This window comes from Corvus brachyrhynchos, unplaced genomic scaffold, assembly GCF_000691975.1.
Source record: "Corvus brachyrhynchos isolate BGI_N302 unplaced genomic scaffold, ASM69197v1 scaffold167, whole genome shotgun sequence".
Lineage (NCBI taxonomy): Eukaryota > Metazoa > Chordata > Aves > Passeriformes > Corvidae > Corvus > Corvus brachyrhynchos.
In genome coordinates, this window is record NW_008239547.1 from 2,911,687 (window position 1) to 2,929,247 (window position 17,561).

Consider the following 17,561-nt stretch of genomic DNA (forward strand, 5'->3'; position numbering starts at 1 on the left):
GTTTTTCAGTTGTTCCAATAACAAGATCTCTAAAATCCTTCCTTGCGAGAAGACTTATCCTGGTAATCTTAATATGAAAGTTTAATGGCCTGATCCATGAAGATACCAGTGACAGAGGAAGTTCTTGGAGACCAGTCAAGCTGGTCTCAAGACAAAAGGCTTGTGTGAGGAACTTGAATTGGAGAGACCTGTATAAGAAACAAGTGAGCAAGGTCCTCTTGGGGCAGATGTGTTGAACAGAATGAGAAGGATCATCCTTCATTGGGAATGCAAAGCATCCCCTTTCTCTGCCATGGTCACTTCTATTTGGCTGTGCTGAGACAGGTTTTTGGCACTGAGTAGATGCTTTTCACTGATACGAAATCCATTCATATGTATAGTGGAGCTCCTTCTTCTAGAATGGATTTTTCACTTCTTTTTGTGTAGTTGTAAATAGCAAATTGTATTAAAAAATGTTTTAAATCTGAAACAAGTTTGTTAACTTTTTTTTTTAGATCTAAATGAGGGGGAAATGGCTGCAGGTTTTTTGCCTTTATCTGTTGACAGGAGGGATTGAATATTTTGTCAGTGTGACTCAAATGCAGTGTAATCATCATCCCTCAATAAGCAATTCCAGTGCACAGGTGGGAAGGGTTTACAGAGTCATCCAATGCCTGCTAAAGCCTGCCAATGCCTGTGTCCATGTTTGGTCTGAAGGGATTTGTACAGCTCCCAGTGCATGTGTTAGCAAAACTGGTCCTCATACCTCACCTCCAAATGGGTTTCCCTCACTGTCTAAGAAACCCAAGGTTTGTAACGAGAGTCTGACAAAAAGCCATGATTATTATAGTTCAGTAGCAGAACCCAGAGAGATCATGGATGTCACCAGCTTCTATGACAGTAGAAAATGACAAAAATTCCCAGATAATTCTAGAAAGTGGGATGGCAAATGAATAAGATGTGGCTGCAGTCATACTTCTTCATGGACAGAGAGGTAGAGAGGTAGTTCCAACTGCACCATTTCTAGCTGGGGTTTCCATTAAGACTAAAGCAGGAACGTGATTTCCCAAGGCATCTAAATATCTACCTACTTGTGGATTGCACTGGCTTTGCCTTGAAATCACAGAATGGTTAAGGTTGGAAGGGACTGATGGTGGGGTCATATGATCCAACCTCCCTGCTCAAGCAGGGTCTTTCTAGAACATATGGCACAGGACGTATCTGGAGAGTTCTTGAATCTCTCCAGAGAGGGACACTCCACAACCTCTCTGGGCAACCTGTTCCAGTGTTCTGTCACCCATGCAGTAAAGATTTTCTTCCTCATATTCAGGTGGAACTTACTGTGCATGGGTTTTTGCCCATTGCCTCTCATCCTATTGCTTGGCACCACTGAGGAGTGCCTGGATCCATATTCTTGACACCCTCCCTTCAGATGCTTCTGGATACTGTTGAGGTCCCCTCTCAGTTGTCTCTTCTCAAGGCCCAGCTCCCTCAGCCTTTCCTCGTAAGAGAAATGCTCCAATCCCTTAATCATCTTCATAGCTCTCCTCTGGACCTGCTTCAGGAACTCCATGCCTCGCTTGTGCTGAGGAGCCCAGAACTGGACTCAGAGCTCCAGATGTGCCTCACCAGGGCTGAGTAGAGAGGCAGGATCACCTCCCTCAACATGTTGGCAGTGCTTTTCCTAATGCATCCCAGGGTACCATTGGCCTTCTTGGATTCCAGGCCACACTGATGGCTCATGGACTGCTTTTTGTCCTCCAGGACCCTTGCTCCTTCCCCAGTGTCCTGAGGGCTGCTCTTTCATATCCCATGTGTTCATTAGTTGAAATTTATAAGGACAAAATAAAATTTTAAAAAATAACTGTTTTGTATTCACTAAACAGAACCAGGCTTTGTAGCTCTCTAAATGGTATATTCATGTTCTATTTGTTTTTTTCTTTGTATCATTTCAAACTACATTTGAATTGACAGAAAATAATTTGTGGGTTTTTTTTTTTAATGGCTATCATTATTTATTTATTAACTGCTATGTATTTATCATTTGTGACACTAGGATATTGATGAAGAAATTGAAGCTGAGTACAACATTTTGAAAGCTCTCTCTGATCATCCAAATGTAGTCAAATTCTACGGCATGTACTATAAGAAAGATGTGAAAAATGGAGACCAGCTTTGGCTAGTTCTTGAGGTAAATAATACAGAAAAATAGGAGGTTTATTCCAGTTGGTATTCCATTGATGGGTATAAACTCAATGAACAAGATGCAAGTCATTTGTTTAATGGGTTTTTTTGCATGCAAAATGGTAAGTGCTGTTGTTTAGTCTTTTTAGTGTTCTGATTAAATTGTCTGCTCTGAGTTCAGCATTCTTATCTTGATATTACACTGATAATCCTGTGCCTTCAGAATTAGGATATAAATTCTAATAAACTCATAGGATTTGCTACCTAAAAATTCTAATAAACTCATAGGATTTGCTACCTAAAATCTTTCTTTGGTGAAAGGCTTGCCATGAGAATCTTCTTGTAGTAGCAGTTCTTTAAATATGACTAACATATGACATAGCAGTTAAAGAACACAGTATGGTGATTTTTTTCCAAATGAAATTATAGAAATTATTTAACTGAATTCTTTTTTTTTTCTGTGGAAGGTAAATGCACAAATAGATAAATAAGCCAGTAAGAGGAGCTACTGCCCAAATGCTGTTGAAAGCAGTAGGATTTCCTCAAATTAAGTTCAGAGCAATGTGCGTTTGTCTTAAGTTTTGAGTAATCTGTGAGCAAAGAGCTTAATCATTACAGTTTTCATAGATTCGCAAGCTATTCTGTAAAAACTTCCTCTTTTATCCAGAGGAAAATGAAGAATATCTCTGACAGGAATAGTGTGCTTTTCCTAAGAATCAGGAGTTTTGCTGTCATTTGATCAGGGTTTGATAAGATTGAGATTGAAAAATTGGCTGTATTTTATGATTTTTCATCTAAGTAAATACAAATCTACCAAATATCCCAATGATACAATGGTATCTAATCCCGGAAACAAGCCACCAGTAATGTATAAGTTCTAAAAAAATCTATTCCAAATTTTTATGTGTTCCCTTGGAAGATGTTTTTAAGAATTGTTTGCATTGAAAATCATAACAAATTATTAGGTTAGACTGACATCAAAAGGTATCAGGTCTTTGTGAAGTGAGCATCTTGGAAAATCCAGCTTCCATTGTATCTGCTGAGCATTTGAAACTCCCATCTGTGAAACTTCTGGCCTATACAGGATGGGTGCCAAACAGCCAGGCTGAAACAGACTGGGAGGAAACAGTCAAGTGTTTATATTTTAGCTTTTATATTTCACATGAAGTGATGTTCTTTATGTGAAAAACAGGAGTCTACATGTGGAGTATGTTTTATATTTACTCTTTTCATGCCAAGCTATACACGTGCAAGTGTTAGTATGGAGTGTGTGGAACAGTATTGGATGCTTCCTGTCACTGCACGTGTAGATCCATGAATGCAATGGATTTCAGCTGGTATGTGTAGATATGCATAAGTAGGAAAATAAATTTCACTAATGACTTTGGTGAAGCTTTCCTGTTAATAATAGTGTATGTGAAAGAAAACTGTCATAAAACAGATTTCTCTGTTCAAGTGGCACCTTCTTTTCAGCTTGTGTGCAGCTTTACAGGGCCATTGCAGTTTGCTTTTCACAGCAGTTATTAAGGTGTCCTGCATTTTATCAGAATGAATATCTTTTCATCATCTCCATTTTGTGCTCTTTGATTGGATCCATGGGCAGGATGATTTGGAGGGAAAGTTTCTCAAATTCCACTAGGAATGGGTTGTGATAGATGGCAAAACTCAGCATTTAATAATGCATTTAGAGCCACCACTGCTGTTTACCAACAAAGTTATTCACTGGAGTGTTTGAATCCATATATTTAGATGTTTGGGTTTGGGGTTTTTTTCCTAGAGGAAAGAATCTTCAGCTTTTTAAGACATGTCCCATGCAATGTATTTTTAAGAAAACCACCTATGGGAATGAAAGTGAAACAAGAAAACATCTGTACAGAGTAACAGTACTCTTGACTTTCAGTTCTGAAATACCCTTCTCTCTGTAGACTGCACTCAGATAAGCTGAACATCTGCTCCTCTTTGGATGTTGTTCTAATCACATTTATAATACAGAACGTTGCTGGAGGGAGGATTCCTGCCAGGTGCATTAAGCTTTGCCGTGTGTGTCCAGAGACACAGGCAGACTCTGTCCTACTGAGTCTGTTTTGGAAAGAAATCCCATACGTGGGATGAATCGGCTTAGCAGTTTGATGTCAGCAGACAGCAGCATGATGACGCAGCTGAGGCAGAGTGTGCTGTAGCCTATTTCTTTCTGCTCTCGATGTTAGTTGAGAACACAAAATATCTGAGATAGTTGGAGATCATTTGATGGAAGATGGAGCAGACAGGAATCATATCAGGCCCTAAAGGTGAGCATGTAGGTCAGGGACAGGTGGGGACAGCAAATGGCACAGGCCTTGCCTGGTGCAAAGAACAACCTAGGCTAGAAAGAGTGAAGGCTGAAAAGCCACAACAAGGTAAGTGGTAGTTATTACACAGCTTTTATTTGCTGCTGTAAACCAGAGGCTGGAATCATAATGTGACATATTTCTATAGTTCATTTCCTAGAGAGATCAGGTAGAACTTTAAGAAGCATCTTGGTCCATTTTCAAAAGATGCAAAGTTACGCATGCCATATTTGAGATGAATACAAGTAAGCTAGTGTATTTTATGGTCCTCAATATATTTTTTAAGAAATAGAGGGAACATGCATTATTTTTAAAGTTAAAAAAACTTATTTAATGAGTTAAAACTTATCTTGGTAGGGGAAAAATTTTGGAAGGAATGACTTTCCACCCAAAAATACAGTTTTGTAATATCAAGGCGTATTTTAGAAACCTCTTGTTCTGGTCAGGTAGAGGGAATTGCCAAGAAGTGTTACAGAAATACATCCTTTTCACTCTGGGGAATGTCAAGAAGACTGACAAAATACTCTTTTTAGGTGTTTTTTTTTCCCCCAAAGTGTGTATGTGAACATTTCAAAAACATTTGCAATGTCCTGCTGAGTTAGACCAATGGTCCATGTGCCTCAACTTTCTGTGTACTGCGGTGGCACTAGAAGATGCTATTTAGGAAGAGTCTGTTGTCCAGTTTTGCAGTCCATTTCCCTCATGCTTTCCAGCAACCATGATTGCTGTATTACAGATGTCCCAGACTATTCCATTTAGTATCCATTGATGGACACACTAAACCTGATGATGATACAGGCATACTGTACAGTCTCCCCTTATGAGCATACAAGTTGAATTTTTGCATCACTATTATATGCTGATTTCTATTTCTATAATATTCCACATAGTAGAATATAATGTTTTCAACATTATGAAAATATTTCTAAATCTAATGATATTTCAGTGTGAAGAAATTTAGACTCCTGCTCATTTGAGAAGGAGGAATATGTTACAGTTTCCAGTGGATTCCAGGCTCTATTTTCTGACCAGCTCTGTTGTTAAAAAGTACCTGCTGAGTAGTTGGTGCAATCTGTACAGATGCTGGTTGTGCAAAGTCCAGACTGAGTGAATCTGATTCACCTTTGTTCTCATGTAGAACCTTTACTTGATGTAGTGTAATCTTCACCAGAGAAATCTTGTGGGAGTGTAGAGTAGCTTGTGCTTGGAATCTGCTTCTCTGAAGAGGTATCATTTTAGCCTTTCCCTTTCCCTCAACCTTTTAACATGGGAAAAATAATTAAATAAATTGATAATTTGTATAATTCTGGATTTTTTCAGGCAAACTGGTATACTTTGAGTTTCATCTTCTGGATGTTTCTTGATGTTAATTGAACATGCTAACCAGACACTGGTAACTCAAAAGAATTACAGAAATATTGTCATGATGGATTCAGTTGGCAGCTATGTTTGGTGATTTAAAATTTGCCTGAAGTGATTCAGATTTTTTACTTACCTTTGATCATTTAAAGTTAATATTAAGAGGAAAAAAATTGAATGTACAAATATCTAAATTCTCTTTTTAAGTCCTTGGAATGCTTCTATTTGTGATTTTTTTTCAGAAAGAGGAAAAAAATCTTAAACCCAGTAAATAGAAGCTCTCAGAAGCTTGAATTAAACTAGAATACAGGAAACTAGTGCATCAGTTCACCTGCTACTCCTTCTGCAAACATAGACAAAGTAGAAACCCATGGTTAATCAGAGGAGGGACATTGTAACAATTGTAAAGGTAGCACCATACAGAAAAAAGGAATAAAATGCCAGTATATCAAACTGCCAGCCTGCTCTACCAGGGTTATGTCGGTCCATTACTACTAGTTTATTTCCAGTGACTTGCCAAAATGCTTGTAACAGGGTAAGAGCTGAGAGAGAACCTGTGAACAGACTGTGCTGTGTTACGGGCACAGAGTAGCCCACCAGTGCAGTTCTTGCCCAGTTACCAATCACAAGGTCAGTTGCCTTTGTCTGGTGAGGTGTTTAAATATAATGAGAATGTAAGAAGCTGAGATCCCCTTATAAAAATCCTTTCAGGTTTTGTGGAGATCCTTTAGAAGAGCTACCATTGTTGAATTTGCCTAGAGATGGAGAGCCCTGCACAATGTGTAGAGTATCAATTTTTCACTCCTTTCCCGTCCAAAAACTGACTTCCTAGCAGAGAGCTTTCATCAAAGGTATAAACCAGATGGAACAAATGGCTTTGGGAAAGGAGAACTGAATGGGTAACAGAAGTCAGTTGTGATCTCAATCAGCAGCAGACATTTGTGTCAGCATTGTAGTACAGGAGAGTTACTAAGGAGGATTTGAAGGAGGATGGTGCTATGATTTTCTGTTTTGCTTTAGTTGCTCTTTAAAAGCAGAAAGGAAAACATGTTACGCCAGCAGATAGCCAGCAATGGATGCCAGCACTGTGAGCGGATCAAGGATAGAAGTAGATCTCTTGCTGCATAAGAAATGGTATTAGAACTGCTGTGGGGTTTGACAGTAAAAGCATCCAGCTCATGTTTGATGTGACTGAGAAAGGGCAGCCAGCATGAGGGCTCAAAGGAATAATGGCATGGTTGGAGATGGCTGGTTAGGGATAAGTACTCATTAAAGCCAAGAGAAGAAGGTGTTGCAGTAACTCCTAGGTAAAATTAAGAATGCTGAACAATACATGTACATTGCTGTATCTGTCCTGGAGTGAGTCTGCTGTGCTGTTGCACTGTTGTATCTGCCCTTTGGAGAGAGAAATTTAGCACATCGGATGCTTCCAGATGTTTGCAAATCTAACTGTGGTCATAAAGAGAGCCTTAGAGTTCATGGAATATTTATAAACTTTCCTCACAGTTTCATAAATGAACAGTGACAGCACAATTTACATGTGTGTCAGAGAAAAACAAGTATAATTAATGCCCAAGTTTTGTGTGGTTAAAAGTCTTGGATCCTTCACTGACCTACTATATGTGAAAGATTTTCTGATCATGTTGCCTTTTAAACATTGCATGTAATTGCATTTCGTTGCATCAAACTCACTGAAGTGCATCCTTCTTATTTAAACAACAACAACAACAACAACAAATCATCTGCTTTGTTATATAATGTCCTATCTATGGAATATATTCATGTAAAGAAATAACAGTCTCAGCAAGTCCAGCTGCTGAGAGGATGGGAGGTTTTTTTTCCTGCTGCGGAGCTGAGGTGTTAATATTGCAATTCTAGGTTGCTGTGTGGTTTCTACAAAAGAGAGCAACAACTGTCCAAAGATCCAGTTATTGGTATTTTTCTTAAAAAAAAAAAAAAGACTAAAATATTTCACTGCTGTTTTGTACCTTAACTTGAATGAGGCTTCAGCTGTTTGAGAGCTGGAAGTCTGGGTGATGTAAAATGTGAAGAAAGACAAGAAATTATTAAAAAACACCCACCAAAACCCCACTCCCCACCCTCCCCAAAAAACCCTAATGAACCAAAACAAACCCAAACCAACCGCGACAGATTCTTTGACTTTTACAATCATCTCAATTTTTGCAGTAGATGACAATATATTTACTCATTTACTTTTGACTCATTAATTTTGCTTTTCTAAGCTATATAGGGAGACTGATAACTTCTGTGTGCTAGGTAAATAGATCAATATTTTTTTTAATCTGTTTGTCTAGATAATCTTCCTTGACCGGGCTTGTGATGCTTTTACCTCATTCCCATATCCCAGTCTAAAAGGGCAAGGAGTCCTGTACCATGTATGGAGCAGGGGATGGATATGGTTCTGGCAGGGAGAGTGTGCTGTCACTCCCGCATGGCCAACACAACAAGACTCTTCACAAGCCACTGCTCCTTTTCCAGGCACAGGCTACCTCTTCAGGGGGCTGTTTATGCCCAAGCAGGCTGGGCACAAAAAAGTGAAGCTCAGAGCAGGATGAGTAGTTCTGCCTTTCTCTCTTGCTGAGATTTCCAGCGCTGTGGAAGAGTCCTGGTGGCTGGCAGCAAAGCATTTTCTCTCCATTAGCTTGATATTTTTCCTTTCTCAGCTAATGGTGGTGTCACTCTTCATGGCACCTCTCTGTGCATGGAGGAGGGAGAGAGGAGTGGCTGTCAGTGTTTTAAAGCAGCTAATTCTTGTTCTAGATGTGCAAACATGTTTGGCTGAAAATATCTACAGCTTCAGTTTCTGTGGCCTGCAAGGAAAGCACAGAGCTTGGGAAGTCACTGGTCATGCAAAAGTTCAGCAGACAAATTCATGTTATTGAAGCTGCTGGGACTTCAGTTGTTGAAAGCCATTTGACTGAAGATTTTGTCTTTAAAAAATAATACAATTGTAATGAATCAAGAAGCATTTGGGCAACACTCTCGGACAGATGGTATTAGTCTTGGGGTTGTCCTGTGCAGGGCCAGGAGTTGGTCTTAGTGATCCTTGTGGGTCCCTTCCAACTCAGAATATTCTATGGTTCTATAAGGAATGGGTAGAAGTATGGAAACTGGAGTTGTTTTTATTGCTGTGACAGTTTTAGCATGGGTGGGAAAATCCAAATTCAGTCACGATTCTTTCTGTGAGGCCTCTCTGAGTAATGAGCACTGGCTGGAGTGAGCCCCACTGGAATTTTTGGGAGTGCCTTGAAGCAAGACCCAACAGTCTCATTTTGGCTTTCAAAAAGATGAGCTAAACTAGAGACATCACGCTACCAGTTACTTCTCTTTTGCATGAAGTAGAGGACCTTGTGATATGGACAGTTTAATAATTTCTTTAGGATTTTCCTTTGGCATGCTTACAGTATGCTTTTGTTAGATACAGGAGTTACTATATGCAGATGTGTTTCCATCTAAGGGAATAAAGGCAAGTTTATGGAGTTTAAAAAAAGCTTTCAATGGAAGTTGTTCTGTTTAATGGAATATATAATAACAGTTATAATAAGAAAGCAGATATACAACTTTTTTTGCTATGTGGTATTTGCTGTAAAACAGTAATGTTTCAGGAAATTAGCATAGTGGAAAATAACAAGTCCATTTATGTTTTATAAAAGGCTGGGTGAGGGGAAGGAAGCTGTCATTTGCTTAAATATTATTAGCTATTTTCAAATGGCATATTTGAAGAAAAATTAAACAATTGAAAATTGCTTTTTCATATTTCTTAACACAGGTCATTTTTCAGTAATGTCTTTTGTTATAATTGCTCTATTCAGACCAACACTGAATGTTTTGATCCATTACATGCCTGAATTGGGCTTGATTTCATCATTTCTAATGTGTCCCTCTTTGCTTCCCAATTATAGCAATTTTTCACTCCTGAATCATTTCCTATTTTCTCAAGACCAAAGGTGTGTGGCTACAACTATTATTTGATGCTTCAAACTTTTACTAAACACTCATAATTTCTCTGCATAATGTATATTTCATATTACATTGGGGTTTGCACAGTTTGCATCTTTTAAACAACTGGTTATGGTTCACCTTGCTGGAGAATACTCACATACAAAAACCCGGTTCTCAGTAACTTAACAATTCTTGCCATCATGCAGTAAAGCAGAAGCCCAGAAAAAATAGTTTTACCAAACCACTGTGTAATTTAATGGCATATGAATAATACGCCTCTCACATTCTAATATTTAACATCACTTTGCTTTCTGTACATTTAATTTTTGATCACAGTTTTACCAACTGTGAGGTAATTGAAAAGCAAAATAAAGCAAAACACTAAACCTCACCTTTGTGTAGGTTTTTTTTAGATCCCAGATAACCAGACCTCCTTTATCTGTAACGGGGAATAGCATCAGTCATTGTAAGAATGCTTGTGCTAAGACCTTTTTGCTCTTTGCTGGAGGGTTTGCTCTCTGACACCTATCACGTGTGATAGGCAATACAGTTTTGCTGGTTTTGTGCTCAGTTTACATGTTGGGCTTCTTTATAAAGGAAGTGACTGAAGTCACTCCAGTGGTAGGGAGAGGGGTCTACTCCTCATTCTTTTTTGGGCAGAGGGGGCTGAAAGCTGCAAACTATAGGAGAAGAGTACTCAAGGAACAAGGAGCCAGGAGGTACAGAAACAAGATAGTCATGTGTCAGTGGTGATGAAAAGTTCCCTGGACTCCAGAAATAATGTCAGCATTTGTTGCAATTCAGAAAGCTGCTGACTTTGCCAAAATCAAATCCAGGAAGCAGGGAACTGCCTTGCACACACACAGGCAACAGGGAGAGATTGCTTTACAAAGCCTTTTAATTTCAATTCTGTCTGCTCTAGTCTCTCGGAGTTAATCATTCCAGTAGTTCATTAAAATAAGAAAAAAAGGAGAAGAAAAAATGACTTTTGAGTTTAGCATCATTTTGTTCTTATAGAATCATCTTTAAGAAAGTCCTTCAGACCTTAGTAGGGTCCTGTGACAGTTACAGAGTCCTGCAGCTCCTTTCATGTCCTGCATACTCCCAGGAGGACACCAATTGCCTTGAGGATGAGTGGGTTTCAGCTTCACTCCTTTTGTAAAAGCAGTCTTCTGACATGCCCCATTGTTTGGATCTGTGCTTCCCTGGCTGTGCTTTCAAACGCAATAGGGAAGATTTCTATTGCAGTAATTTAAATTACAGTGAATTAGACTAAATTACTGTCTTCATGTAGAAATACACAAATGAAATGGATTATGAGCAGTGTGGACATGGCAGTACTTGGACCTACTGTCTGAACCCTGAATCATATAGAAATGATGCTACAAAAAAGGAAGGTGCTAGGAAATGTTTCTTAACTGGTGAAGAGTGAACAAAAGTAAGGCAGTTCTGAGCAGGCAATAAAACCTGTGAAGTGCTTGCTGTTACCACAGGCTGCCCTCTTTGCTTAGGAGAGTCTTTGTGTTTTCTAGAGCCTCAGCTAAGGTTTGCAGCAGTCAGTAGAAATACTTCTGTCATTATGGATGCCAAGTTAATCACTCTTTTTTTCTCCCTAGCCAAGGGAATGGTTTTGTCCTCTAAATGTTGTTTTTACCACTGGTCCTTGTGTATGATAAAATGATGAATTGCACTAAGTTTGCTCTATCAAAATATTCTGTCTTGGTAAGCTCCCTCTTGTATTTGCTAAGGAAGTCCTGGCTCTTTACTGACCAGTGCCTCTCAGTTTTGTGGTTAGGTTAGCTCTGATTTTGCAAAATGACCCTTACATTTATTTGATTATTAAAAAAAACCAGCTGTGCTATGGTGTTGCCAGGCCATGAAGCTATAGTTGAAGCTCCTTTAGAATTTCTGTTTTAAATATGTTTTCACCCCAGTTGCTTTGCAGAGCGCATTTGTAATCATAGCTTGGTACCACTTCAGCTGTATAATCTTTTGAGAGGATATGGACAGGTGATACATTGATTTCTTCATTAGCACCTTGATGGGGATGTAAACGTATTATAAAGAATGTGAATTATGGGATGTAAGTTCGTGTCAGGATGAGCTAGAAGGAGAATTGAGCTGAGGTCTGTCATGTAAACCTTTTTCACAACAGTGTCACCTCACCTACTTGCTTTTTTTCATGATATTACAAATGTTTTAGAACAGAAAAATCCTTCCTTTGGGGAGTAGGGTTTTTTTCCTGTTTATGTGAAACCTGCTTGGCTTCATTCCATTATGCTGAGTTTGAACAAAGAAATTTAGGCAATAATTGCATCATTGTGGCTTTTCCATTTTAGCCATGATGTGAAGATATCTATGGTCTGACTGAGAAATATAAGAGTTTGTGAAGGCCAGCATTGCATAAGATGAAACAGGCATACTGTTCCTCTGGCTGGCTGTCTTGTCAGTGCATGTGCATGGCAAAGAAAATGAGAAGTTAAAAGCCAAACTGAAAGGAAAGAAATCAGAAGCAACACACAAACACCCGTGAGGCTGTGACTAACACAGCCCTGGAGGTGCTAGATGATATAAGAGAGCAAAATCGTAAATACCACATGGTTTTTGATCACTGAAGCAAAATAACTCAGGAAAGATGCCTGTTTCAGTGATAAGTTTTGTTCACACTAAATTGAAAGCAATCAACTTTATCTAAAAGCATAGAGAAACCATTGCTGTGGTTTCTTTTGGGTTGGGTTATGGGTTTGGGTTGTCTTGTCCAGTCGTTAGGAAAAATAGGAGCTACAGTGCATATCTTTCTTCCATTTGAGGTGAAATTAAAACTGTGCTACACAGACAGGAGCTGTGTACTGAACCACCTGGCCCATTCAGAAAACAGATTTAGTTCCCTGTAAGTTTTCACAAGAACCTTCAAGTATGGGTGGTATGTGTTAGGTGCTGTCAGTGGAATGTGCTCTTTGGCAGTAATAATTATGAAAACGTGTCACACTGTAGGCAGAGAATAGGAGTTATCTGGTCACAGGTGACCCTGTGAGATGGACAGTCCATGGAGTTCTTTCTTGGAGACAGAAGGCAAAGACAGTGACTCTGGAAATGGCTTTATCAGGTCAATTATGTTTGAATAGACCAGATCTCTGTTGAAAAGCTGAAGATAGAAGGAAATTTGAGTGAAAAAGGCCCCAAAGTAGTTGCTTTCACTCACCTAAGAAAAGAAAGGATGGTAAAGATGGCAGCAGGGTAAAGATAATGGGCTTAGGGAAAGTATGCTTTAGCTGGCTTTGGGAACTGGTAGGTACCTGCACTTAGGAAAAATAATGTAAAAATATAGGAAAGTGCCAGGGTAGCTGGCAGTTCTTTAAAGACATTAAAAACACAATAGCAAATTAGCTGTTGCAGAGAAAAATAGAAGCACAGTAAGAGACTAGTGATAATGCATTAGGGTCTGCTTCTTCTAATATTTCAGAATGCCTTCAAATAGGAGAAACAAAAATGCTCAGCTAAAGCATTTAGAGACAAGTTCAGAGGGTCTAATGTGGAGAGTGGTAAAGACAAGGTTACTGGAGAAATTAGATACAAGAATATTTAGTATATGTCTTTACAGTGAGGAAGAATAATGTCCTAGGAAAATACAGACCAATCTGCTTAACTTTGATACCCATAACAGATCCAGAACAAATTAATAGAAACCACTGTAGAACATGCAGAGCCCAGTAACGTGATAAGTGGTCAACTTGGACTGGGCCAGAACAAATTGTATTACTACAATGTAGTCTTTTAACAGGCTAACTGGTGTAACATGGAGAAAGCAATAGATGAATGTCTTTTGTAAGGATTTTATATGCTCCCCTGTGACATGCTTGTGAGGAAAATGTGGAAATACAGACATTTCACAAAAACAAAAAAGCAAATAACCTCTTTTTCACAAAACTGGACTTCAGGGCTGGGAGAATCTCAAGCAGGCATCTGCTTTTGGTCTGTTTCTATTCATTAATAACTTGAGTGATAAAAAAAAGTCCTCATAAAAATTTGAAGTGGATACCTAGTTTAATTAAAGTCAGATTGGGGAATAGCATCAGATTCACAGTTGTGACTAGGAGAGGGATGTATTTGAATCACAGAAAAGACATTCATTCAAAGTACTGCTGTCCATAGGAATAAAAAATGGGACATACCTGACCAGGCTGTTATTCTGCAGAAAGGGATTCTCTGTAAAGTGGAGATGATTGTGTTCTGTTCAGCTTTTCTCAGCTAAGACAAGACTTCCAAAGGAATTCTGTATGCACTTTGGGGCAAAATGTGAGACAAACATCAGTGGCAAATTGAAGGCAGTCTGAGTGGAGAAAATGTGGAGAATTTCAAAAGGTTACAACAACTAACCTTGTACAGCCTAAAAAAAGAGGGAAAAAAAAGAGACATATCATGATAGTAGTCTGGCAGGGATGGAAATAGAAAATAATGGTAATTTATTATCATATACTGCTGAAAGGAAGGGCAAAACTAATACAGTTTTGTTGGAAGCAAAAAGGATTCAGATTGGATAGCAGGAAAAATGCTGTATCAGCCTAGAGAAACACAGAAACAGGCTACTTAGAAAGACTGGAATCTTCCTCAAGAGATTTTTAGGAGCAAGTTAAACATATATCTGAAAGTTCCAGGTCTCTACACAGTGCATATGGGGTGGACTAAGTGATTTCTTGAGGTCCCTTTTACTCCTCTGCTTCTGTAATTTTATGATGACAAAACAGCAACAACTAAGAGTCTTCTGTTCCTACAGCTATCAGTCTTGAAAGGAAGGTGCTGTCAGCTCAGAGACTGGCAGTGCTGCTTAGGAGAACAGGTCAGATTATTTATCTATTCTAAGAACAGGGGGAAAATAGAGATTAGTGCCTGTGATGCTTTTTAGCATTCTTGTGTGAGATAACATTAAAGCAAGGTTGGACTTTTTCATGAAGATAATTCATGCATGACATAAATTGTGCATATGTGATGTGCTGCCCAGTTATTTATGTCTGTAAAGACAGGGAAGGAAGTAGTTGTAGTTGTCCCACTGTTTGCATCCAAGCTGCTGAAGTAAGATGAAAGCACCTTGACAACTGCTTGATGCAAGCAAACATTACCTGACAGCTTAGTACAGATGCATAAGTCAGGAGCACTTAGATGATTAAAGGCTGTAATGGCCCTCACAAAAGTGCAAGTGATAGCTTTCTTCAAAAGGGAGATGATACTGAATCTTTATTCAACAGGCATCAGAATCGAGAAGAGCTGAAGAGGAGAAATGTATAACTGGGTCAGAGTGACTAAGACCTAAAAAGAACATCTGCATTACTGTGATGTGATGGCAATTTTAAGTGACATTTCATGTGTTAGGATCATGCTTTTTTATATTTTTTTTCTGCAGATAGCTTAGCATACTAATAGCTCAATTACAGTAGCACATGGTTCTGGCAGATGGGTGGGTGGAGAACTGCATGTCATCCCAGTATGAGTCTTTGCCTTTTTGAGCGCCAGAAAATCATAAGGGAGGAGCCCTTTTCTACCACTGCAGAAGGTTCCTAAGCACCTCTTTTGATACAGCTATGCATGGCCATCAGAGCTACAGCTCTTTAAGGCAGATTTTTATATGAGTCAAGCTTTCTATTAAATCATTCTTTCGATTGGCTTAGGTACGCAAGATTTCTTTTGCTCTTTCCCACTCTTTCTGCTGTCTGAATATCCAGACCAGGAACCGAATTCAAAATTCATTAAATTCATATATTCTGAATCATATAAAAGTACAGCATGGAGGGAACCTTTGGAAGTTATTTGGTCCAGCCCCTTGCTCAAAGACTATTAACTGAAATGTTACAGATTTGTCTTTTCAATTCAAATTTGAATATTTCCAAGGATGGATATATCACAGACTCACTGTGTAATCTCTCCCAGTGCTCAACTGAGTGGGAAAATTTTTTGTTTATGTCTGGTAGGAATCTCCTGACTTGCAGTGGAGGATTGTTGCCTCTCATCCTTTGCTGTGTGACACTAGGAAGATTCTGTCTCTATCTTCTCCACCTAGTTGTAGGTAGCCTCAAGGGTTCAACTTACCTTCCTTTTAGTTGCTTGTTTTTGTACGTAATATTTGCATTCTATCAATGCAGGCACTGAAAAAACTGCCAGTAAGGAAAATACCTCTAAATCACAAGGGAACAATAGAAAAAGTGACTAATACTAATTTGATGTAAATTGTTCATGTACAAAGTTCTGACATTTCTAAATTACTTCCCTGTGGGATGATCACGAATATCTTCCCTTCCTGTGTCTCATAGGCTGGACATTCCAAGAGTCTGTCCCTTTAAGCTGACTGTATTCAAAGCTAAATGGGGGCTTCCATCTGATACAAACCACAAGAAATGCTTCTGTGTATGTAAGAGAGAATGGGTGTGAATGTATGGGAGAGAGAAACAGAGTTATGACCCTCTCCTCCCAGAAGAGGCCATGTCTCATGACAGGTGAAAGGCCATTTCATTTGGTGAGTTGCTTTGACCTTCAGGGTAGGGAGCAGCCCTGTGGCAGAGCTCAGACAGACACATAGCTTCTGCTGCATGACTGTGTCCCGAGTTCTCTGTGCATTTGTTGTTCTCTGCTTACAGTGCCTGTCATCAAGGTGTTCTGAGGAGATTTTACCAAATGCTGTAGAGCAAATGACACAGACTGATGAGCCATTTGGTCATGTGAGTTCACAAGGTTTGCAACAAAATAATAGCTACCAGCACCTCCCTTCTCTAGATGCTTCACTGAAAACTAGAAAGATCTTTTTAAAAAATTATCTCTGTTGCCTTCATGATTTCTTGTCATCCAAGCATTTCAGTTGGCTTAACTCAAACTGAGCAGCTTTGGTAAGAGACTACACAGTGTTTCTACTGTGGACAGCATGCTACTGAGAAGCAGCAGATATCATAATTATAAGCTGCAATATTTAACAACACCCCAGGAAACTTTCTGTCTAGCATAATAACTAACTGCTAAATAATGTTTATCCCATAGTCTCTCATTAAAGGACTGTATGACTCAAGGTTATGTGATTTTTTTTTTAAAATGATTTAGGGTTTTTTACTCCTATAAGTTTCTATGGACTAGATCCTGATAAACATCCCCAAGGATAATTTATTTACCATCTGCTCAAATTCTCAAGCAAGCATGGTCCATCACTGTATTGGGCAGGAGTATCATAACTTTCTGTAGCTTCTTGTTTTGAAAGGGAAGAGAAGAGCCTGACTTTTTAGGACAGGGACTTTTTGAAGTGTTTATGATACCTTTGGATTGAGTACACATGCAACTTGCTACCCTGAATCAAGAGAAAGAATCACCATTTCAACTTTAGTTATGTGCATAGTTTCAGGGACATGTGGCAGCTTCACCTGCAAAAAATGCACAGTTGAGATAGGAAATTAGAGCAGAGACAGCATTTTACCCATGACAGTAAAAATAGAACAGGCTAATACTAACCTGTGTCATCGTTGTCGTCATCGTTCCCCCCTCCCACCCACACAGTGTAGAGCACACACATACAGTGTCTGCCATAATCTCCTTTTCTAATTGTAGTTGTATTCCAGTAATCCCTTTTCCTCCTTATAGCTGCTTGTATTCTAATACCCAGCCTTTTTTCCCCCTCTCCCTCCTATGCTGGTGGTCTCAGAAAAATATTAATTGTCTGATATAAGTAAAAGTACAGCTCTTTGACACAGAAGCAGCAAAAGAAAAGTTGCCCTGTGT

General features: G+C 39.0%; 1 protein-coding gene across 1 annotated transcript in view; it reads left to right on the top strand.

Moving 5' to 3' along the window:
• MYO3A (myosin IIIA) overlaps positions 1–17,561 on the top strand; it is a 120,600-nt gene that overhangs the window by 14,433 nt on the left and 88,606 nt on the right. Inside the window, exon 3 of the mRNA XM_008639318.2 lies at positions 2,036–2,170. Coding sequence (XP_008637540.2) covers positions 2,036–2,170 — 135 coding nt within the window. The remainder of the gene's footprint in view (positions 1–2,035; positions 2,171–17,561) is intronic.